Source organism: Pinus tabuliformis, chromosome 2_1, assembly GCF_031772625.1.
Source record: "Pinus tabuliformis cultivar Carrire ecotype Pingquan chromosome 2_1, CPIR1, whole genome shotgun sequence".
In the NCBI taxonomy this organism is placed as follows: domain Eukaryota; kingdom Viridiplantae; phylum Streptophyta; class Pinopsida; order Pinales; family Pinaceae; genus Pinus; species Pinus tabuliformis.
Window position 1 is genome coordinate 286,680,694 of NC_142299.1, and position 25,212 is coordinate 286,705,905.

At 34.3% G+C, this 25,212-nt stretch overlaps 1 protein-coding gene across 1 annotated transcript; it reads right to left on the reverse strand.

Moving 5' to 3' along the window:
* Nucleotides 1–18,589: 18,589 nt before the first annotated feature.
* Nucleotides 18,590–19,120, reverse strand: LOC149199899 (uncharacterized). The gene has a single exon (XM_089400761.1). It carries the CDS (start codon nt 19,118–19,120, stop codon nt 18,590–18,592), a length of 531 nt encoding a protein of 176 aa, XP_089256887.1.
* Between the last annotated feature and the right edge of the window lie 6,092 nt (nt 19,121–25,212).

The window sequence follows — 25,212 nt, forward strand, 5'->3', positions numbered from 1 at the left end:
GGTGTGCAAGTGCTTGTAGATGCACTTGAATTTCCTCCTTGTGGTGTGCTTGGAGAAGCACTCTCATTTCTCCTCAAGGGTGTCTCTTGCTGTTCTGTTGTTGGCGCTGCTATTTGGGGATGTGTTTCAGCCAACTCCTCATCATCATCATCATCATGAGACAAACAGTTTTTAACATTAGCTGTTTTCTCTATGCTTCCATCCCAAGCTTCCTCTTCAATAAATTGAACATCTCTGCTCACAAAAAACTTCTTGGTGGATGGGATATATAATCTATAAGCTTTGGATTCTTCACTGTATCCAATGAAAATACATTTCTCCCCTTTGCTGTCCAATTTCTTCCTTAGCTGATCTGGAATGTGTGCATAAGCCACACAACCAAAAACTTTCATGTGGGTGACTCCTTGCTTTCTCCTACTCCATGCTTCTTCTGGCACTTTGTTCATCACTGCTTTTGTAGGACATCTATTCAAAATATATACTGCACAGTGTACAGCTTCAGCCCAATAATCATTTGGCAAATGCTTTGCCTTCAACATGCTCCTCGCCATATCCATGATTGTTCTGTTTTTCCTTTCAGCAACTCCATTTTGCTGCGGGGTGTACCTTGCTGTAAATTGCTTATGAATTCCATTTTCTCTGCAAAAATGTAAAAATTCTTTGGAGATATACTCACCTCCTCTGTCGGCTCTCAAAACCTTGATACGCAGCCCACTTTGATTTTCTACAAGTGCTTTAAAATTTTGAAAATTTTCAAACACTTCACTTTTATTCTTCAGAAAATAAACCCAAGTCTTTCTGGTAAAGTCATCAATAAATGAGAAAATATTGGCTACCTGCAAGTGATGGAGCTTGCATCGGTCCACATAAATCTGAGTGGACAATTTCTAAGGGTGCTTTTTCCCTTATGCTTTTCCTAGTTGGAAAACTTTCTCTATGTTGTTTCCCCAATATACAACCTTCACAAAGGTTGTCTGGCTTTTCTATCAGTGGTAATCCTCTTACCATTCCTTTTCTACTCAACAAATTAAGATCTCCAAAGTTGAGATGTCCAAATCTCAAATGCCACAACCAATTTTCATCCTTTGGTACGCTTTGGAGAGCCTCTTGTGTCACTACTGCAATTACTTCTTTATTTTTCAAATCTGCCCTTATTCTGAGAGGGAACATCCTGTTCCTTGTCATCTTCACTTCAACAATACAACGTTCGCTGGGTAATCTGTCCATGATGGTGCATACATCATTCTTAAAGAAAACATTATAACCCTTATGAACAAGCTGTCCAATACTCAAGAGATTGCACTTCATTCCAGGAACATAATAGACATATGCTATGGTTTTCTTTTCACCTTTCTTTGTAAATATTTTAACTTCTCCTTTTCCCATAACAGAAATTTTACTATCAGTCCCAAGTGTGACTTGTGACTGCACACTCTGATCTAAAGCAGAAAACAGGGCTATGTTTCCTGTCATATGGTTGCTGCAACCAGAATCTAGAAACCATATATATTCACTGTTTGTTTCAGCCATATTACAAACTAACAACACATTATCTTGACTGATATTTTCTCTAGTGATATTTGCACTAGATCTATTACTCATATCAAGCTGCTTCTTCCTACATTCATTTGCATAGTGCCCATATTTTTTTACAATAATAACATTGGACATTGGATTTTTCATACCTTTGTCCTTGAGCATGATGTTGTCCACTTTGTTGACTGCTGCCATGGCCTTGGTTCTGATTTGGATTGCGGCCTCTTCCTTGAACGTTTGCTGGACTATTTCTTCCGCCTCTGTATTGGGTTCTTCCTCTTCCTCTCTTGTTTCCTCTGCCTTGACCTCTTCCTCTTCCAAATGACATCTGGGTCTTGAATGCTTGCTCTAGAGATGAGTTTTCATTTCTACTCAACCTCTGCTCATGTGTTATCAGTGATGCATGAAGTTCATCAACTGAAAAATTTGAGAGATCCTTTGTCTCTTCTATGGTGGTGACAATCACATCAAACTTTGAGGGTAGGCACCTCAATAGTTTCTCCACAATCCTCCTTTCTTCAAGAGTTTCTCCATGAGACCTTATCTGTGTGACCAAACCAATTGCTTGTGTGAAGAATGAGTCAATATTGTCTGACTCCTTCATACGCAGGTTCTCAAAATCTTTCCTCAGCAACTGTAGTTTTGTTGTCTTCACTTTCTCCATGCCTTGATAGGTTGTCTTGAGAGTTTGCCATGCTTCTCTAGATGTTTTGGTTGCTGCTATCCTCAGAAACACACTCTCATGCACTGCTTGATATAAAAGTACAAAGGCTTTTGAGTCCTTCTTCTTATTGCTCTTCAACAACTCTTTCTCTGCCTGAGTTAATCCAATAAACTCTTCTTCATTTGCTGGTTCTTCAAATTCATATTCAACAAGTTCCCATAAATCTTGTGAGGCAAACACGGCTCTCATGGTTATTGCCCAGTAGTCATAATTTTTTCCATTGAACTGTGGGAGCTGGGTATTAAACATACCCATGCTGGTGCTGGCCATTCTTGCAATACTTGACTGTGTAAAAAAAAATCACTTAATTGTCTTCAACAGCTACACAAAATACTAATCTGAAAAATACCTTGACAGTGTTTTCGCTCTGCTAGATAATTTGCTGTAGCAACAAATCTTCTTTCAGCTTCTTTGATGTCTTCAAAGAGCCTGGACAAGCTCTGATACCATGTCGGGACTTTCTGGTTATTCCAAACAAAATACAGTGGAAAAATCCTCGGTTTCCACTGTTGAGAATTTTTTGATAAATTCCGAAACAACAAAAATATGAACAGAGAGTAATACTCTGTTTTCTGATAATTCAAAAACACAAGAACAGAGCATAAAATAATACTCTACTTTGCCTCAGGATCAAAAACTGATCAAAATAATACTCTGTTTTTGACACAGAAAAATACTCTGTTTTTAACTCAGAAAAACAGAAAAATTCGTTCTCTGGAAACGGTGTTGCAGCAACACAGTTTTTTTTCAGTTGCTGTAACTTGTGTTGCAGCAACGCTGTTCGTGGTGTTGCAGCAACGTAAATTTTGACGTCAAGTATTTTTTTGAGTTACGGTGTAACAACAACAGGGATTTTTGACGTCAAGTATTTTTCGACTTACGGTGTAACAGCAATAGGAAAAAAAAACTTCTATTTATGAACAATAAACTAACTGATAAAATAAGTCTTCCTCACGTAGAGGGATCTTCACAAAATATTATGCTAAAGAGCATCTTCCTCTTGACAGAGGGATTACAACAGGAACGCTTCAGTTCCACAAAACAACTATCTCAGAAAATTTCAGCACTGCTGTGCAATACAAAAAAAAACTCTCTTGTTCTACACTGCTGTGTGTTACAAAAGGACTTTCAATCTATGTTTTTCTACACTGCTGTGTCTGCATTTTATAGTGCGGGAAAGGGTCATCACTGCTTTAACTTGCTGATGAAGTCTCTGCTGCTCATGATTAACAGATTTGATCTTTTGCTGTATTTCTTGAGTCGGTGGTGATGAAATCTATGACTGATAAATGCTGCTACGGCTCGAGAATGGTTCTTTTTCTGTTTCAGCCGTTATGCCCATTAATACGGTTGTTGAAAAGTAATGGTGTAGCGCTGGATCTGATCTTCTTCCTTCTGGAAACACAAAAATAATTAAAGAGTGAAAAGATGGTAATGGCGGTGATTTAAAAGATCGGGAAAAAATGTGGGGCGCCGGATCACGACAAATGAATAAAGTAACTACTGCTGTTCTGTTCACTGCAGTTGAAATTATAATTTCAACATCTTGATTACCTAGTACCAACTGGATGAAGGGATGACATAGTAAGTATTCAAAGTCCAACATTCTCCGTTGGCTTTGTCCTAAATGCATTTGAAATAGTTGGTTTCAACCCCACAGATTTAGTGACAATGCTAGGTAAGCTTCCTGGAGAATCGGCAGATCCATGACGCTGTTGCATCCGCATAGGAAAGTATACACTCTATCAAAACCTGCAACCTTGATGCCTGCCTCATGAAAATTGACCTCTCCAGGGGTTTAGACTGCGTTGACTGGGAACTATTGTGGATGATTCTGTACAAAATTGGCATGGGATCTTTATTGATAAATTGGATTAAAGCTTACATTAAGACGACTTCTCTAGCACTTAATTCTTCCAAATATCAAGAGGACTTAGACAAGGCTATGCTTTGTCTCCTCTTTTATTTCTCATCACAAAAAAATTAATAAATGCTCAGGATCGTGGACAAATCACTGGCAGCAGAAATGGAAACAGGGTATCCCTTTCACATTTAATGTTTGCAGAAGCTCTCTTCACAATAGGCTAATCATATCCTTCAAAATGGCGGGTGATCTTCAATATAATTACAGATTTTGGAACCGCATCAGGCCTTCTTGTGAACTGGTCAAAGTCTTTATTTTTCTCGAGTGATCCTAAAGCCACAGAGATAATGGAGATTGCTAACATCTTTGGGGTTAAATCCTCACAAATGGACGAGGGCTTCACCTCCTTGGGCTTTTTTCTAAAGCCTAACGGATACAAAATCAAAGACTGGGACTAGTTGGAAAAAATCAGAAAATGACTCTGTATGTGATGTCACTGATGGATATCCCTGGGGGCATATTATTCTGGTAAAATATGTTCTGCATAGCATCCCTATATACTGGATGCACATTGTCAATTTACCTCAAGGAGTTATGCACAAGCTTAATACAATAATCATAGGTTTCATATGGGCCGGCACACAACAAGCTCGAAAATTCCATCTCGTCAGTTTGGACATTATAAACTGCTCGATCAAACAGGGTGGATGGGGGGGCTATTGGGGACTGTTCCAGACAGTTGATTGTTTGATAGATTTAGGAAACTAAACGTAAGGTTGGCTAAAGATGCAGGGACTTTCCCCTTGAGTTGATTGCTGGATAGATCAAGGTATCTGAGGTTTTGGAGATCACCCATTTGCATAGTTATTTCACCAGAAATATCATTTCCTTTCAAGTTAAGCTCTGTAAGCTGTTTCAGAGACCCAATACTCAACGAAATGTTACCAGAAAGTAAATTTACTTACAAACCCAATACATCAAGATTATGTAACCCATAAAGCGCATCTGGTATACTTCCTGAAAATTTATTAGTGCTAGCATTGAAAACAGATAAAAGCCCTACCTTGGCAATCCCAGATGGAAGCTTACCTGAAAATCTATTACAGTCAATTTACGAATGAAAAGGACGGCGAAATTCAATTTACATATAAAAGAAAGGAATGTCTATAATCCAGTGAATCCACATTTCGGTGCTGTGTGTAAATTTCCAGCCATCGAACTATAGCATAGATATATGGCGTCTGCCGTTACAACCAGTCGCAGGAAATCTCCCCATGTGCTGGCCATTCCATTCCCTGAACAGAACCAATTGATTCCATTTATCGAATTTTCCTATCGACTGGCGTTCCATGGAATCTCTGTCACGATTGTCACAACGTGTTCTCATTCCCCTCCCCTACAACATTTCTTACAGTGAGCAAAAACAGAGTCCCTTGACGTTCGGCCTCTGTACATCCCCCTCCCATCAGATCAAAACGAACTACAAGAAGATATTCCCCGGAAATTTGTCCCTCTTCTCGTCTAATCGTTTCGATTATTAGCAGACCCAATCAAGCAGTGGATCCAACAACAGGAGCCACGCCCTATGTGCATCATTAGCGACTTCTACCTCGGCTGGCCTTAGCGGTTTTCCACACATCCAGTGCATTTCGTGCCTACGTAGACAATTCCCTATGGACGCACACCACATCTCGAGGTCAAGACCGACGATGAGTATTTTATAATCCCTGACCTTCCTCTGCAAATCGCGTTTCGCTGGACCCAAATTTCACGCCACGTGTCAACCTGAGAATGAAAAGGACGACGAAAGTCTGTTTCAAAGGAAGGCCTTTCGGCCTAATTATATATTTTTGGATTATAGGTTCAGAATCAATTAGAATTTGTACATGGTTAGGAGGCCAGAGGGAGAGGTGTCTTTCATTGTGGGGCTCTCAAAAAGAGTATCTTTCAATGTCTCACCCCGTGCAAAGAATTTGGGATAGGTGATTTTTTTTGTGGGAATCTCAAAGAGAGTATTTTCCACTGTCTTAGTTGGTGCAATGTCCCAAATTCTTGTTATTATTTAGCTATATGTAAACTGTAAATACTTATTTAATTTTTAATTTTAAAAAATAAATAAATAAAAACAAAAAAATTGTAAACTTTTTCATGATACGGCTAAACTAATAAGTTAACATATTTTCAATGAAAAAATTACAATATTTAATGGTTATTTGTATTTAGTTTCCCTGATTAAGTGTTGTTATTTTTCTAACCCATATTTATTTTTATATATTAAATTTATAATATAATAAATATCTTTTGTAATTGGAAAAAGTATATACATTTCTCCTGGTTCTATCACATTGAGATTCTTTACAAAATATTCTAATTCAGATTTTCACTGCTCTCTCACATATATGATACAACTTTTTAATAAATTAATTAAAAATTTTCACAAAACTTTTGAGTAAATTGATTAACATGAATTCTCCTCCTAACTTAATAAATCAATGGTTAAAATGAAACCATAGTAAATTTTTAAAATTGTTAATCGATTAATGAAGCTACCTCTATGGATGTCCACAACGCTCTTTTCCGAGAGCAGTTTCTCTCTTCACAGAAACGCCACAAAAAATTTCATTGCTGCGTAGGGACTACGAATTGAGAAAGGAAACCTAACGATAAACCTTTGAAAATTGAAAATCCAAGATTTTGAACATCAAATAACATTTTGTAAGTGTTGCAAAAGGAGTTGTGAAACTATTTGGTTTAAACTATTTAATGATTTCGGGTTAAATGCACTCAATAATAACGAAGTTGAAGATACATTTCACACCTTCATAATGTGTCATGAAGTTAACCCGCTCAGCAAGATTAATAATAGTATCAACTCTTGCCTTCTCAGTATTCAACGACCAGCACAACAAAATTAATAAGAGCTTTATCCTCTTCCTTTCTCAATATTCAACGGTCTCTATGAATTTTCCTTTTTCCTTGGTTCATTTCCAATTTTTTCTACATTATTATTAAGATATTATGTTTCAATATATTTATTTTGAAGTTTATTTTTTTATTTTAAAAATAAAAGAAATTTGTTTTTTTGGTTTGATGGTTAAAGTAAGGTGGTTGGTATGGGACCATCTAATATAATAATATCTATAGACAAAAGCGATTATAACAATGCTCAGTAGTAACTGAAATTTAAATCTACACTAAAAAATAATAACCATTCCACTCAACTGCTAAAAAATAATCCCAATTAACTTTTAATTAAAATAATTTAATATTATTATAACTATTTTATTAAAAGAATTAAAATTTAAAATTTAGAAAATAAACACATTACACATAGATAGCCAAAGGAAACAAAAACCCATCCAATATTTTTATAAAAATAATTATGAAAATGATTAGAAGTGTGGAAAAATATGACTACACAAAATACCGTAGGTATTTCCTTATTATGCACCATATAAAACCTGTATCCTTGTCAAGTTTGTATACACGTTCGCTTTACCAAAATGAGGCTCTGTATAATAGATAGATATAGTGGAAAGAGCACTACCCGGCCAACATAAAAAACTCATCTAAAATGCTGTATATGATTTTATTTTATTTCTAAATAAAAGTAATATATATGTTTTGGTTCTCTCGGGATAGATAGGTATAGTGGAAAGAGCACTACCCAGCCAACATAAAAAACTCATCTAAAATGCTGTATATGATTTTATTTTATTTCTAAATAAAAGTAATATATATGTTTTGGTTCTCTCGGGACTTCTTCAAATTTAATAATAAGGTAAGGTTTTAATTATAAGAAAGCGCATTTGTTCATTTGAGAAAAATCCCAAATTGAATGAAGAACTTTCAGAGAACTTCTAGGTCGTTCGTGTTTTACTGGACTGGAAATCAAAAGACCATATCATTTCCAATATGTGGTTTTATTTTTCTTATTGGGATCCATGAGTAGTAAGTTTTGAAGCTATCGCCAGACCTGGACACATAGTCACCGAATTTGAGTTCGCGTTCAGTTTTGGATACTGTTTGTGGGATAAAATTTGGACAAACAAAGTTATATTATTTGATTTAATTTATAATTTTCGAAGTTATATTATTTGATTTAATTTATTCTCGAAAATTATAGGAATTTGAATTTTTAAAATTAAAATAAATATGATGTAAAAACTATTCAATAAACATCAATCTAATAAAATAATATATTAAATACTTATCTGTCATGAGTTGTCCAGTGTAAGATGCTTCCATATGATCCTACCATATTATTGAACGAAACTAGGCTTAAATAACCTTATATATTATTAATTATAATTATAAATATTATTACATGAAATTATGTTTAAATAATCTTATATATTATTATTAATTATAAATATAGATTTTTGGGTTATAGGGTCAGAACCAATTAGAAAATATACATGAAGAGTAATTAATATTAATGAGGCTAGAGGAATAAGTGTCTTTTGTTGTGAGCATCTCAAAGAGAGTATCTTTTAATATCTAGGCATATGCAAAGTCACAAATTCTTGCTATTATTTACTTATATGTAAATTGTGAATATTAATTTCATACAATTGAAATATTTTCATGATATTATTAAATTAATAATTTATTATATTTTTACTAAAAATAGAAATATTTATTAATCATTTTTATTTCATTTTAGTGATTAAATATAATTATATTTATAACCCATATTCATGTTTACATATTAAATTTATAATAAATATGTTTTTATAATTATAAAAACATATATACATTCCTCATAACTTAATAAATCAATATATACATTCCTCATAACTTAATAAATCAATGGTTAAAATGAAACTACACTCATTGTAATTCCTCAAAATTATTAATCAACTAATGAAACTATATCTATGGATCTAAACAACTCTCTCCACATTCCACAAAAACAACTATTTCTATGCATCTAAACAACACTCTTTTCCAATAGCAATTTCTCTCTCCACTTTCCACAGAAACGCTATGAAAATTGCCATGGCTGCAAAGGGACTGAGAAATGAAACATAACCATAAACTTTTGAAGGATTGAAAAACCAAGATTTTGAATATCAAATTATTGTCCTGGCTTAAAAAACAATATTTTGTAAGTGTTGCAAAAGATCTGTGAAACTATTTAGTTTTGTTGGTATGAAACTACCTCAAATTAAAATTATAACAATATTCATCAGGTTATTCTGTGAAACTATTTAGTTTTGTTGGTATAAAACTACCTCAAATTAAAATTATAACAATATTCATCAGGTTATTAACAGAATAGTAACCATTTGATTAAATTACTAAAAATAATTCTAATTAATTTTAATTAAAATAATATAATAATATTAAAATTATCTTATTAAAAAATAAATTAAAAATAAACATAACTACAAAAGACAAAAACCCATCTAATATTTTGATATTTATGAAAATTATTATTAAAATCATTAGAATATCAAAATAATTACGAAAATGATGAGAAGTGTGGAAAAAGATGAGTAAACAAAATACCGTAGGTATTTCCTTATCATTCACCATATAAAACCTGTACCATTGACAAGTTTATATACAAATTCGCTTGACCAAATTGAGGCTCAATATAATAGATAGACAGAACGGAAAGAGCACTGCCCAGCGAACATAAAAGACTCATCTAGAACTCTATATATGGTTTTATTCTCTTAGATTTAAAAATAAAATAAACGTAATATATATGTTTTGGTTTCATGGGACTTTTCAAATTTAATAAGGAAATTTTAATTATAATAAAGTTTATTACGCCATTTTAGGAAAATCTTAAATTATGAAGAAGATAATATTCATTCTTTTTAATTATCTAAAATAAATTTAATGGATTAGTATAATATATATTATTAAATTTATTTTATTTATATAGTTAAGAGATTTATAACATTTTATTTGAAATGTGTTAATTATTTTATAATTATAATTTTAATTAATGAAATGTGTTAATTATTTTATAATTATAATTTTAATTAATGATATGATTTTAAGTTTTTTAAAATTTGTCCACATGGCTTTGGATTGACGCTGAATGGGTGCACTGTTAAGGCATTCTTTGGGATAGATAGGTCATTGGTTCAAATCCCCCAAGTGCTTACTCACCAAAAAAAAAGTTTTGTAAAATTTATTAGAATCTATTTATTATAATATCTAGTATTTATCAAGATTAAAATTTAATAAATTATATATGAAATAAGATATAGCCAAAAACTTAGAGGTATTGGATAGTGGTCACATAAAGGGGAATGTTCATTTTCTTATAAGCCATTTGTGGGTCATTTTAGCTAGCATGGTTTCCCTTTCCCTTTAATAGGTGATCAATTAGTTTAGATTTGTGAATAGTATCTAATAATGACTATCCTCATTGCCAATTGACAACAAAGTTACAATATGTTTTTCCTCCTTTACAGAAAATCCATAACATTTTACTTATTTGAAAGAGAAAATTGAAATTAGTCATAGAAGGCTGAAAGTCTATCTAGTTATAAAACACTAGTGGGTAATTTCACATGACATGGTTTTTCTTAAATAACACCAAATGATTTATGTTTCATTTATAAATAGTATCCCATAATGGATATTGTCACCGCTAACTAACAACAAATATGTATTCCACCTTAGCTAAAGATCCATAACATGATACTTATTAGATATCCCTTTCTTAGAAATCAAAACAATACACTTATATAGTCTAAAATAATCCTTTTTTTTATTTTAGAACTAATAATAGCTAATAAGGGCAAATTAAAAGAATTCATCCTTGTGTGACTCCATAGAGTCACACAACTATGAAAGTCTATCTCTTTATAAACCTCTATCTCTTTATAACCTTGGTAACTTAAGTTGCATTTGTGAATAGTAATCACTAATGGCTATCATTATTTTCACTTGAAAACAAAATTCAAAATTATAATATGATTTTTCACCTTTAGAGAAGATCCATAACATTTTACTTATTGAATAGAGCAAAGTGAAATTAATTAAAGGTATATTTCAATGTAATTTCTCATAAATTAAAGCAATCATCATTTAAATAAGACTAATAATTAAGAACATGTGTTTGCACCTAACATGGCATGGGTTCAAATCTAGAAGGGGTAGAGTGTGTAGAATTTTTAAAGACTTTAGAAATAAATTCATTGTGTAGAGGTGGGTCTCTTGTCCCACAATAAGGCTATATTATACCCCAATTTGTTGTCTAGCTTCATCTTGAATTTATTATTATTAATATAAAATTATTCATTTCCTATTTTAAAACTAATAAGATATTACTCTTTTCACCTAGTTATTGGGCTTTAGAATTATTACTTACATCTTCAGAATAGTTTTGATTCTAAGGGTATTGTATGGCATCAAGATCATAGTGATTGATAAATTTCTAGAATTCTCTAGGCAGGAAATTTCCTAATTAGTGGTGCATTAGTGTAGTCTATAAAACTTCACATCGTTATTCGAAAAATGATCACAATGGATCAGATTATTTGATAAATGGATCCAAACTTAATATTTGACTTTGGTGATCAAATGTGTATTTTTAGCATGGTCGTTAGAGAGAAGGATCGTGCTTGTAACCTCCCCATCCCACATTTACCAAACTTGTACAATCTCTTCGAGGTAAACATGAGCTAAGAGTTACTGTGACATGACCCGACATCTAATTTCAGTTATGGAAGTGGGGTCTACTAACCGAAAACATACTACAATCTCCCAAAAACACCACATCACCCATATACCAGAAAACACATATTGATGCTCTTTCCTTGGGCTAGAACTTTCTTTTTCCTGGTCTTACATCCCAGTTGCATGCATGCCAAGTTGTGCATGTGATTGGAAAGGTCTAGTCGCACACACAACCTTCCTCCATGTGTTTGCATCTGAGATATCTCAGTTCATAAGATGTGGCTAGGAACCCAACTTCGAAGTTTCAGGGCCAGCTATAGGCTAGTTATCCAGAATAACCCAAAACTCTCCATAATTCATTCTAAGATGATAACAAGTATGCATAAACAATACTAAGGATAGATTCTTCTTAGAATTTGTCAAAAAATAATAAAAAATTCATAAAACACATGGTAAACATAATGGATATAAGCCATGAGAGCATATCAGTTTACAACCTCATTAATTTCATCATATACATGTCAAGAAGGCTCACCACCCTCTCAGGCTAGCTGCAACAACACTAGTTAACACATTCATTCATTTAACCATTAAATAACTTATCAAATCATGAATAAGATTCATAACAAGAGCACATCATTTAACCATGCCTGTAACCAAAATTTAACAAGAATGAAGCCGTGAAAAACTAGTCATAAAATCAACAAAATAATGAATACATGTCGTCATTGATCTCGATAAGAAAATAAAATATAATAACATATGCATAAATCCAACCATGTTAGGGAATTCCATGTACCACCCGACTATATATTGGGCTGAACCAAATCTCTCTTACAACCAATCACCCCCGTGCCATATTCCGAGCATGAATGTGGGATCATATGGTTATAAACCAAAATAGAACCACTCAAGGCTTCTAGAGGCGAAACCACCTCAACCCTCAACCACATTGATTTAACCTAACTCGGTCTAGAAATCACTAATACCAAAACAAACTTGGATGCCTCTGTCTCTCTTCACCGCACCCAGAGGAATTTTCCTGTTGCCACCCATCCTTTAGGAGTTCCAAGAGAAATCTCATCTCCACCCTTGACCCTTGGGAACTTTCTCGAGACCACCTCATCTAGGATCCAAAGTCTACCGGCCATCAAAAGCTTAATCAATAAAAGGAACCCACTACACCATGCCTGTCTAGGAAATGATAAGGCAAGGTTGAACATATCGTCAATCCATGCAAATATCATGCCAATGACAACAAAGTAACCAAATAAACACATGTATGTACCATGCACTCAAATATCAGTAATGAAATCACACATGCAACTTGTTACCTGCAATTCTCTCCTGTTGTAGCTACTTTTCCAACCTTCTTCTTTGTTTCCCACTAATTCCTTTTCTTTCTTTCTTGCTTCTGTCTAAGTGCTCTATCTCTCCAAACCCAAGTGAGAATGCCTCAATATCCAAGTGAATGATAGAAACCCCCTCGCGTACCTAATAAGTGATCAAGAGTAAATTAGAGTAGCTAAGAGAGACTATGAGAGTAACCAAGACTAAGGGAGGCATAGAATGTTTTCACTCTCCTTTTCTTTCTTTTTCCTTCAATTTCCTTCATTTTTCCTTGCATGAATATTCTTATATTTTCATCTTCCTTTTCTCCTATTCTCCTTTATCCCTTTAATTAATTTTCATTTACTACCCTTTGCCTTTGCGAATGCCAATTCCAATTTCCGTAGCCAATAATAAACCACAAGTGATGCCCACTATAGTGTTTTTCCCTCCATTCAAATTAGAATACATGTCCCATGACCTTGGATTAATTTATTTACATGGAAAATCAACCCCTGCCTCAAAACCATCATATCAGTCATAACCTGCTTATGGAGATGAATGGACACTATTAGCTACCAATGTCCCACAATGGCCCTATTCCTCAGGTTCTTTACTAGCATATTGTTGCATGTTTTAATTCCTTTTTTTGATGCTACTAATTCTCTTGTAGCTTGTTCTAACCACCCAAATTGGGCATTTCCATGCTTTCCTGCACCATGCACATAATTTACATTAAGCTCAAAAGGAATTGTAATAAATTTAGATCATGCCTCATTAGTAGCTCATCAATAAGGTAACACTTGCAATCATGTTTAGTTCCTATCACAACAAGTCAACTTAGCTCCTTGATCAAATCATCATGCATAAAAATATCACTACTGGTTATCTCAAAACCCAACCTTGATAAATAAAAATCTTAGACTATTTTCATAATTTTAAAACCAAAATCTAAATAAAATAATGATACTTATATTTCAAGTTGTTCTTTGCTTCTTCCTTTTTTCTTTGTCCATTTCATACACAAACTGGATCGATTTCGAAACCCGACAAAAGCCTTATGCCTTCTCTTCTCTTTGATAATGTACACACATTGGACCAGTTTCGAAACCTGGCAAGCACCTAGTTACTTATCTTCTCTTTGACCATGTACACACACTAGATCGATTATCAAACCTAGAAATCACCTAGTTCCTTCTCTTCTCTTCTCTTCCAAAGCAATGAAGGAATCCAAAGACTACACCACCTCCTCCCTAAATATCAGTAACAAGGGCCCAAATAGTCTCATACCTTCATGTCCCAACACATTATATAACACAAACACCTACACATTGTGTACAACAAAACACTTTCACGTATACACATGACACAACATAAAGAATTAAAGTTCCATAATAGAAGCAATACATAATACGAATGGCATAGTACAACATGTACACAACACAACATGTACAACACGTACACAACAACAATAATGCACATCTAGAGACCACATAGTCTCTAACATGAATTTTTACCTCTAGTGTCTTTCACATGCCTTACTATGTGCATCTACAATCCAAATCCAAGATATGTGGTGTTCTTAATTATCCATGCTTGTTCCATCGTGTCGCAGATCACACTGCTAAAATCAAATAATAAATGTGGAAGTATTCAGAGATGACCTCTATAAATATTAACTCAAGATTGGCCTCTTCCCAAGCTTTTTAAGGCTCCATGTGCTACTATATCGACCCATAACCTCTAGGGAACCCAAACTCTTACAAGGCTCCAGAAATTCTATCCCAACCCATAGCCTCCAAGGAACCTAAAGAACCAATCCCCTTCGCTTCTCTTATAGATCCATTTGGGCACATCAACCCCAACTTATAGATCGGTACTATTAGGGCTCATCAACCCCTAATTCATTTGTTACATGCCCTAAAGAAGTCAACCATCAGAATGGCTAGCTTCCCAAGAAGTTCCATGACCAAAATCATCTAGAAACTGCCTCTAAGAAGATCAGCGTAAGTAGGCCTTCATTAAGGTGCGATGCAATGTAAACCATACAATGATTGGGTGCTATGCAGTGCACTTGAGCCTTATTTGGCCTGCGCTAGGCGAATTTGAGCAAATTTCCATGAGGGTTTGAAAGATTCCTTATCCACTAGATGCTTCTAGAAGCTTCTCAAGGCAATCTGGTCCTTTGAGCTCATATTTGGATGAGAAAGGGAGTTAAGGAACATCAATCCATTTATCCCTTCCTCTATGGAACTAAATTCTAAGCTTGGGGGGGCATTCATTATCACTATTTATGGCATAGCTTCCTCCATTCACCTATAAAAATACCACTCATCTAAGTGATCAGGGGCTGAAAATTATTGAATTATAGGGAGATGTTGCTAGTATGACACTTGAGTTGACTTCAAGTATTGTAATGATGTCAAAGTGTCTTGCGAGTTATGAGGAGAGGATGGGATTAAACTGGAGGAGTGATGTTGAATCGAGCAATGGGTTGTAACTCTTCCTTTTACTAATAAAGTGTTCAAAGCTTTTTCCATATGCTTGTGTTATTCATTTATGCTTTCATATGTGTATCATGTACTTGATTCCATGCTATGTTTAATCAATAGATCATTATCATATGCTTTGATCGGTTGTTGTCTTTTGTTTGTGTGCAGGTACTATTCAAGCAGATTAAATACAGATAGGAGCAATATAATTGATCAAGGGAGATAAGGAGTAGGTGAAAACTACAGGTAGGCTTCTTTACCTCTTATTTAATCTGTTGATCATAGAAAAAGTAGAGAATGCTTTGCACTGTTGTTCTAGACTTAGCTACTAGTCTAGGGGTTTAAGCGTTTATCCGTAGACACTAAAACTTCCCAAAACAAATTGGCGACTCCGTTGGGGAGCGATCATCCATCTTAGTAGCTTATCAGCCTCTTAAGACATTTCTACATACTGTACTTGTGGTCGTTGATTGAATTTCATTCTTCTTCAATTGAAAATTAGGCCAAAACTGTGCCAAATTGTCTTCAAAATTGCTTACTGTCACCAGCGCAGCCCAATGAAGGACATAGTGCACTGCAATGCACTTCCCACATAGATCCAGTGCGCTTCAGCGCACTGTCTCTCACTGCTGCCTGTGCTGATCCCTTAAGGGTCAATTTCCCATCTAGGAGCTAAAGTTTTTGAGCCTGTTTGAATGATTTCCTGAATGTCAATGATGTCTTGTCTCTAAAAATAGTGTTTCATCTCCTTACTTGGCCCTACTTAGACTCAGATTGATAAATGTTTCTTATGTATTTACTTTGCCATTTTCAATCTATAGTCGAAAGTTAGTTTTTGATCGATTGATCTTTAGCGAAAGAAAGTGTCGTAAAATCGTCTTTTTCTTCGAAAGCTGAATTATCGTCAAATCTTCATTCATAAAAGATAGATTGATTAATGTGTGAAAATGGTTAGTCTTTTCGTTGAAAGTGTAGCAATTCCTCATTTCTTTGAAAACGAAAGTGTTGTAAAGTCTTCATTTCCTTGAAAAGAAATTGTTGCAAAATCGTCATTTTCATGAAAAGAGTTTATTAATCGATTGTGCATTAGTTTTCCTTTTGTTCATTCACATTAAGGGAAACTGAAAAGAAATACATGCATGTTGCATTGAAAATGTCTGTGTGTGTTGATAGGAAATAGTGTAAGGAATTTTCATTTAGATTGTGCTCTTTGCTCTTTGATCAAAACAAATATGATTGCTCTATCCCTAAGTAGCTAGGATTTTCATCGTTAAATTGAATGGAAAGAATGCTTATCATAGTAGTTGCATTCCTAAGAATTTCAGAATACATCACGTGGTGAACTTGAAAGGAAAATTCCTAAGCAAGATCAACTTAAAATAAACATCAATTTACCTAATGGAGCATTATCATTAACGCAAACATTTAGTGGTTCTAGGCTAGAGACGTGTTCCGACATCGTAAAACAAAGCAGTTGTCGCTAACTTGTCTGCAATACATCCCGAGTGTGATACCTCATTCCACATATGTGAGTATATCGTAGCTTGTCCACGTACCTTCGGGTATATAGGGCGGTGTTACAGTACGTAAAGTATATGGGAATGCTCTCACTATGCGGTTTTGCATTAGACAACGCTTATACGGACTGGGCCTCCACGTACCTTCGGGTATATATGGGAGGACAAATCTAGGTTGCTATCCATCCTTAAGTAACCGAGTCGGCCGCCTTGTAAATTGTGATACATCGAACACAACATTCGAGGAGATTGCCTACTCGTACTTCTTGGTTCGCCAGGAGGTATTCTGCAGTTCACAGTTGCTTGGTAAACCTTTTGCCTAGTATACCCCTTTTTGTTTATTTCTTTTTTGATAATAAAATTAATCAGCAATCGTGGAGGAACATCAACCCATACCCTGTCGTTCGCGGAGAACAATGAGAAAACCACCTTTTCCTCCCGAAGCGACGCCAATTCAGGCAAAGCAGTCTCACTTAACTGAGTCTAGTACATCAAGAACTCCTATTTCTTCATCTGAGTTACCTGAATCATCTATTTCAATAAGTACAGAGACTCCAGTTACTCCAACTATTTCTGGTGCATCTATTCCTGAAGAAGAAGTTTCACAATTACCTGAGGACATTAAGACTGATCCTAGTGAAACAGTAACCTAATTTGTTCAACCACAAGTTGATCCTCAACTTGAAATTGCTCAACAAGAAAGTACTTCTAAACTTGAATCAGTTCAAACATAAGTTACATCTGAACATGAAGTTGTTCAGGAACCTTTTACTGAAACTGTTGTTCATTTACCCGAAGACTTCGAATTTTGGTTTCGTTTCGAATTCTTAGTAAGTGTATTATGTTGTGTATTGTTCGATTACAAGAGTAATTGGCAATTTCAGCTCAATAATTAGCTGTGAATTTCACCTTTAATATATCTAAATATCTTTATTCACCATTTTACATATTATTAGCCTATAAGTTAGTGTAATAATAAAGTATATATATATATATATATATAAATTACATCTCCACTTCGAAAAAAAGAAACTATGGTGCAGGTACGAGACAAAACGACTAATAATTTTTTAGCTATAACCAGAATTTTAAAAAAAGTTACTATGGCATTGCAGTACTAATAACGGAGTCAGCGTGCAATCAGCCAAAGTTACCGAGGGTTTATTTATTGAGCCCAAAATGACCATATACAGCTTGCATGGTTCAATGACAGAACCAGAACCAGGAGAATCTATAAATATAAACAATGATCCGTAAATGGTAAAAACAAATTTAAGATAACAAGGAATCGCATCTGATTATCAGCTATAAACGGTGAAACCAGATCAAGTCATCTTTCATGAATTCTTCTCTTCAAATTCCCTATGTTCGCCGCAGGGTAATGAAATCATAGCCAACTGATTGAATAACTTTCCTTGATCTTCTCAGCCTCGTCCTCTGCAACTTTAAACATCCCATATCCATGCAAGGCCATTAACGCTCAGACGCTTCGGTCTAACATCTCCCGATATCGTTGGAAAGAGTTTTGTTTCTGCAATAGCATTTGGCTTCGAAACCTTCTAATGAAAGTCTCCGCCAAAATGTCGATCTCGTCCTCGGCCGGACACGTAGACATTCGCGAGCTCTCAATAGCTGAAACATAATTTCTAGGGTTATCAGAGGGCGACTCTGACTCAAGAACTGCGTGGGATAGATGCTCCAATTCCTGCTCGCGCTCCTGAAGGTCTTCACAAGGAATCTCATCGACGGGAGCGAAAGCATAATACATCGTCAATGCCGTATTGTTGTCGCTGGAATAGTGCCCTCGGCTCTCTTCAAGTCCAAACAGAGAATTCATTTTGTGAGAAATTGCACCGAATATCTTCTTGTTCTTGATGAGGCCAAGAACAGCAATCTTGGTCTTCAATGCGTGGGCTGTTTTTCCCTTGACAGTATTTGATTTGGATTTCAGCACTGTGCTCAGGACCGACCACACTTGCCTCACCACCCATGGCGCCCCTCCTATCTTCATATTTCCTGCTGAAATTTACAATTCAGCGCAGTGGCTCATATAATTGTATAAATCCTATGAGTTATAACAATAATTGGTCTATTGCGTACAAACCCTACCTTGTCCCAAAAGGCAGGCCAGCTGAGTTCCTTTCTACCCCGTATATGTCCTCCCCACCTCTCTATATATAACAACAATTTGCGCAAGCATTCGTCATCTACCTAAAAAGCACAACACATGCAGAAACGGTGTATAGAAAAAAATATAAGCCAAGTTGAGTAAAGTTGGTTAGTCTCCTCTGAGCCCGCTGTTTCAGAAAACCAGGACATTTCAGTACAGGCTGTCGAGCCCCAAAAGAGATCATAGTGGACAGCGACGTAGCAATGGAAGATGCTGTTCCATACCTTAAAAAAATATTTCTTCTTTACCAACGAAAGAATATCTACCTCCTCCATTAAACAAATTCGCACTATAGAAAGGTACAAACAATGGAGGGTGCTGTTTCAGAAAACCAGGACATTTCAGTACAGGCTGTCGAGCCCCAAAAGAGATCATAGTGGACAGCGCCGTAGCAATGGAAGATGCTGTTCCATACCTTTAAAAAATATTTCTTCTTTACCAACGAAAGAATATCTACCTCCTCCATTAAACAAATTCGCACTATAGAAAGGTACAAACAATGGAGGGTGGAGTGTGATTTCTGCTTTTCTCTGCTTTCGCATAGCTTTAGTACTTTACACAATCAAGCTCAGTAGTTTATTCCATGCGGGCAGCTTCCGAGAAGCAGTGATTGTGTGATACAGTTCAACTTTCAGATAATTTTTAGGTCATTCGTGTTTTACTGGACTGGAAATCATAAGACCATATCCTTTCCAACATGTGGTTTTATTTTTCCTAATGGGATCCATGACTAGTAAGTTCTGAAGCTACCGACCGACCTGTACACAGTCACCGAGTTTGAGTTCGCGTTCAATTTTGGATACTGTTTGTGGTATAAAATTTGGACAAACAGACTTATATAATTTGATTTAATTTATTCTCGACAATATATGAATTTGAATTTTTAAAATTAAAATAAATATAATTTAAAAGCTATTCAATAAACATCTATCTAATAAAATAATATATTAAATACTTATCTGCCATGAGCTCTCCGTTGTCACATGCTTCCACATGATCCTACCATATCATTCAATAAAACTATGTTTAAATAACTATATATTATTAATTATAATTATATTCAGTGAAACTATCTTTAAGTAACTATATATATTATTAATTATAATTATATATTTCTGGGTTATAGGTTCAGAATCAATTAGAATATGTACATGGTTAGCCGGCGAGAGGGAGAGGTGTCTTTCGTTCTGGGGCTCTCATAAAAGAGTATCTTTTGAGTATCTTTGAGTGTCTCAGCCCGTGCAAAGAATTTGGGATAGGTGATTTTTGTCGTCGGAATCTCAAGGAGAGTATTCCAATGGCTTAGTTGGTGCAATGTCACAAATTCTTGTTATTATTTAGCTATATGTAAACTGTAAATATTTTATCATTTAATTTTTAGTTTTAAAAAATAAATAAATAAAAGCAAAATAATTTAAACTTCTTCATCATACTACTAAACTAATAAGTTAACATATTTTCAATAAAAAATAATATTTAATGATTATTTGTATTTAGTTTCTTTCATTAAATGTTATTATTTTCTAACTCATATTTATTTTTATATATTAAATTTATAATATAATAAATATCTTTTGTAATTGGGAAAGTATATACATTTCTCCTAGTTATATCACATTGAGATTCTCTACAAAATATTCTAATTCAGATTTTCACTACTCTCTCACATATATGATACAACTTCTTAATAAATTAATCAAAATTTTTCACAAAACTTTTTAGTAAATTAATTAACATGAATTCTCCTCCTAACTTAATAAATGAATAGTTAAAATGAAACCATAGTAAATTCTCAAAATTGTTAATCGATTAATGAAGCTATCTCTATCGATCTCCACAACGCTCTTTTCCAAGAGCCGTTTCTCTCTTCACAGAAACGCCATGAAAATTGTCATTGCTGCGTAGGGACTACGCATTGAGAAAGGAAACCTAACGATAAACTTTTGAAAATTGAAAATCCAAGATTTTGAACATCAAATAACATTTTGTAAGTGTTGCAAAAGGAATTGTGAAACTATTTGGTTTAAACTATTTAATGATTGCGGGTTAAATGCACTCAATCATAACGAAGTTGAAGATACATTTCACACCTTCATAATGTGTCATGAAGTTAACCAGCTCAGCAAGATTAATAATAGTATCAACTCTTGCCTTCTCAGTATTCAACGACCAGCACAACAAAATTAGTAAGAGCTTTATCCTCTTCCCTTCTCAATATTCAACGGTCTCTATGAACGTTCCCTTTTCCTGGTTCATTTCCAATTTTTCCTACATTATTAAGATATTATGTTTCCATATATTTATTTTGGAGAGTATTTTATATTTTTTTTTATTTTAAGGAGAAAAGAAATTAGTTTTTTAGTTTGATGGCTAAAGTAAAATTGTTGATATGAAATTATCTAGTATAATAATATTCATAGAAAAAAACCATTATAATAATGCTCATTAATAATTGAAATTTAAATCTAAAAAAAATCTATTCCACTCAACTACTAAAAATAACCCCAATTAATTTTTAATTAAAATAATTTAATATTATTAATTTTTTTTTTTAAAATACAAAATTAAAATTTAAAAAATAAACATATTACACATAGTTACCCAAAGAAAACAAAAACCCATCGAATATTTTTATAAAAATAATTATGAAAATGATTAGAAGTGTGGAAAAATATGACTACACAAAATACCGTAGGTATTTCCTTATTATGCACCATATAAAACCTGTATCCTTGACAAGTTTATATACGCATTGGCCTTACCAAAATGAGGCTCTATATAATAGATAGGTATAGTGGAAAGAGCACTACCCAGCGAACATTAAAAAAACTCATCTAAAATGCTGTACATGATTTTATTTTATTTTTAAATAAAAGTAATATATATGTTTTGGTTCTCTCTGGACTTCTTCAAATTTAATAATAAGGATTTAATTATAAGAAAGCACATTAGGTCATTTGAGAAAAATCCCAAATTGACCGAAGAACTTTCAGAGAACTTCTAGGTCATTCGTGTTCTACTGGACTGGAAATCAAAAGACCATATCCTTTCCAATATGTGGTTTTACTTTTCTTAATGGGATCCATGAGTAGTAAGTTTTGAAGCTATCACCAGACCTGGACACATAGTCACCGAGTTTGACTTGGCATTCAGTATTGGATACTGTTTGTGGGATAAAATTTGGACAAAGAAAGTTATATAATGGTTTAATTTATTCTCGATAATTATATGAATTTGAATTTTTAAAATTAAAATAAATATGATGTAAAAACTATTCAATAAACATCTATCTAATAAAATAATATATTAAATACTTATCTGTCATGAGTTGTCGAGTGTAAGATGCTTCCATATGATCTACCATAAACTAGGTTTAAATAACCTTATATATTATTAATTATAATTATAAATATTATTAGATGAAATTATGTTTAAATAATCTTATATATTATTATTAATTATAATTATAGATTTTTGGGTTATAAGGTCTTAATTATAATTATAGATTTTTGGGTTATAAGGTCTGAACCAATTAGAAAGCATACATGAAGAGTAATTAATATTAATGAGGCCAGAGGAATAAGTGTCCTTTGTTGTGAGGATGTCAAAGAGAGTATCTTTCAATATCTAAAGGTATGCAAAATTACAAATGCTTACTATTATGTACTTATATGTAAACTGTGAATATTGATTTCATTTAATTTAAATATTTTCATCATACTATTAAACTAATAACTTAATATATTTTCTAAAAAAAATATAATAATATTTATTAATCATTTATATTTGCTTTTAGTGATTAAATATAATTATATTTATAACTAATATTCATGTTTACATATTAAATTTATAATAAATATTTTTTTGTAATTATAAAAACATATATACATTCCTCATAGCTTAATAAATCAATGGTTACAATGAAACTACACTCATTATAATTCCTCAAAATTATTAATCAACTAATGAAACTATCTCTATGGATCTAAACAACGCTCCTTTCCAATAACAGTTTCTCTCTCCACTTTCCACAGAAACAGTATGAAAATTGTCATTGTTGCATGTTGGAAGTAATGGAGAAAGGTAATGAAAATTGTCATTGCTGCATGTTGGAAGTAATGGAGAAAGGTAATGAAAATTGTCATTGCTGCATGTTGGAAGTAATGGAGAAACATAAACTTAGATTATTGTTATAATGATGATCGGTTTGAGACTATAATCTTAGACCTCATATCCTAATATCTACGGAGTGGTTGAAACCATCCCGTTAGTGTGAAAGGCTATATATTTGAGGTTCATTTGACTCAATGGAAGTGGGCTTGTATGAGTGTTTGTACACTCTCCAGGGATCTCACCTGGAGTGTCATTTAGTTTATAGTTAATATATTCAGTTTTTATCATGGTATCAGAGCTGCAAGGTCGAGAAACCTATATCTGAGTGGAGAGAGGCCGGTGCGAGTGAGGCGGAATCAGAGCAGATTTTGAGGAGAAAATCGCGCCAATTCACTGTTAAGACTTCCGCAATTTTTTACTTCCAGATCAGTGTGAGGGCTGAGGAGAAAATCACGCCGGATCGGCACGAAGGCTGGGAGTAAAATTGCGCCGACCCTGTATGGGCATGCTACGTGAAATTGCTGCAGTATTCCTCCTCACTACCATCTGAAGGCTATGTTGGATGCCTGGAGGTGCGCATCGAGCAGAGACACCCTAGTGGATTTCGATCCAGGGAGTAAGCTACTGATCCGTGGAGGAGACCTAAGCAACGGAAGAGAAGTCCTTCTATAGTAGCATAGGTGGGAGAGAGTTGCTGCATAAGCGTGGTTTCGCTGCCATATTGCCATGGATCTACTCCTTAGGCCGAGGTTGCTGCAGTCTGCTGAGAAGGAAGGAGATCGCGATTGAGGAGTGGAGGTTGTGGAGATCCCAAAACCAATTGGGCAAATTTTCTTCTAGGTTATTCTATGCCACAATGAAAATGCGAAATTTCTTGCTGATTTGAACCCATCTTCAGAAATATGTATTATCAAAAATTGCTAATTACATACATCAGAATTAGATATTGATAGCATTTTCAGCTTGTGAGAGCTCATTTTGTTGCTCATCGTTAGAGCCGAGGGCACTGAGACCTGTGTGGCACAGAAGCGACAATCTACAAGGTTCTATAGTTGAAGAGATGCCAAAGGGAGAAGTTTCCCACTTGCGTGGTAATGGGGTTGTTAGAGCTTGTTAGAGTACCGTGTGGAGTCGAAAATAAATCTCGAAGCAAGATAAAGCGAGATAAGTTGGACTTTAACAACATGTCTATATTTTTAGATATTTTTGGTTCTGATGATGATGATTTTCTCATGTGGGCATTTGGAGGCATTAGCGTCAGTAGTATGTCCGAGTCAGAAGAAATTTCAGAAAAACAATGTGGTTCTATTGATGACCATGAGAATCAAGAGGCATAGTCTATTGTGCAAGATCTTGAGATTGAAAACACACGAGCTAATCTTCAGGAAAGGTGTAAAGAGGAACAAAGTGTTGAAGATCAATTGGACGAGCCACATGAAGCTAACTGCAAAGATGTGGCAGAAGAAGACAAAGCCAGAAGGAATTAAAATTGTGATGATCTCATTAATATTTCTGTGTGCAGACATGACATCAATGAATGATGAGGACCTCATAGCTGACGTTCAGATGGTTGACACCGGAAATAGTGAGAGGGAAAATTCTCCTATCTAGCTTGTCATAATTTGAGAAGGGCGAGAATAAAAATTCAAGTTTTCCATCACTGGGGAAGAAATGAGGAGAAGATACATCACAACCTTATGGCAAGGAAAGTGAAGATGAAGCCTCGACTCAAGATGAACAAGTATGGACTCACAAGCAAAAAGACCAAAATGAAAACCTCTCATACCAAGTTTTTTCATGTTTTAATTGTAAGCCTAGCT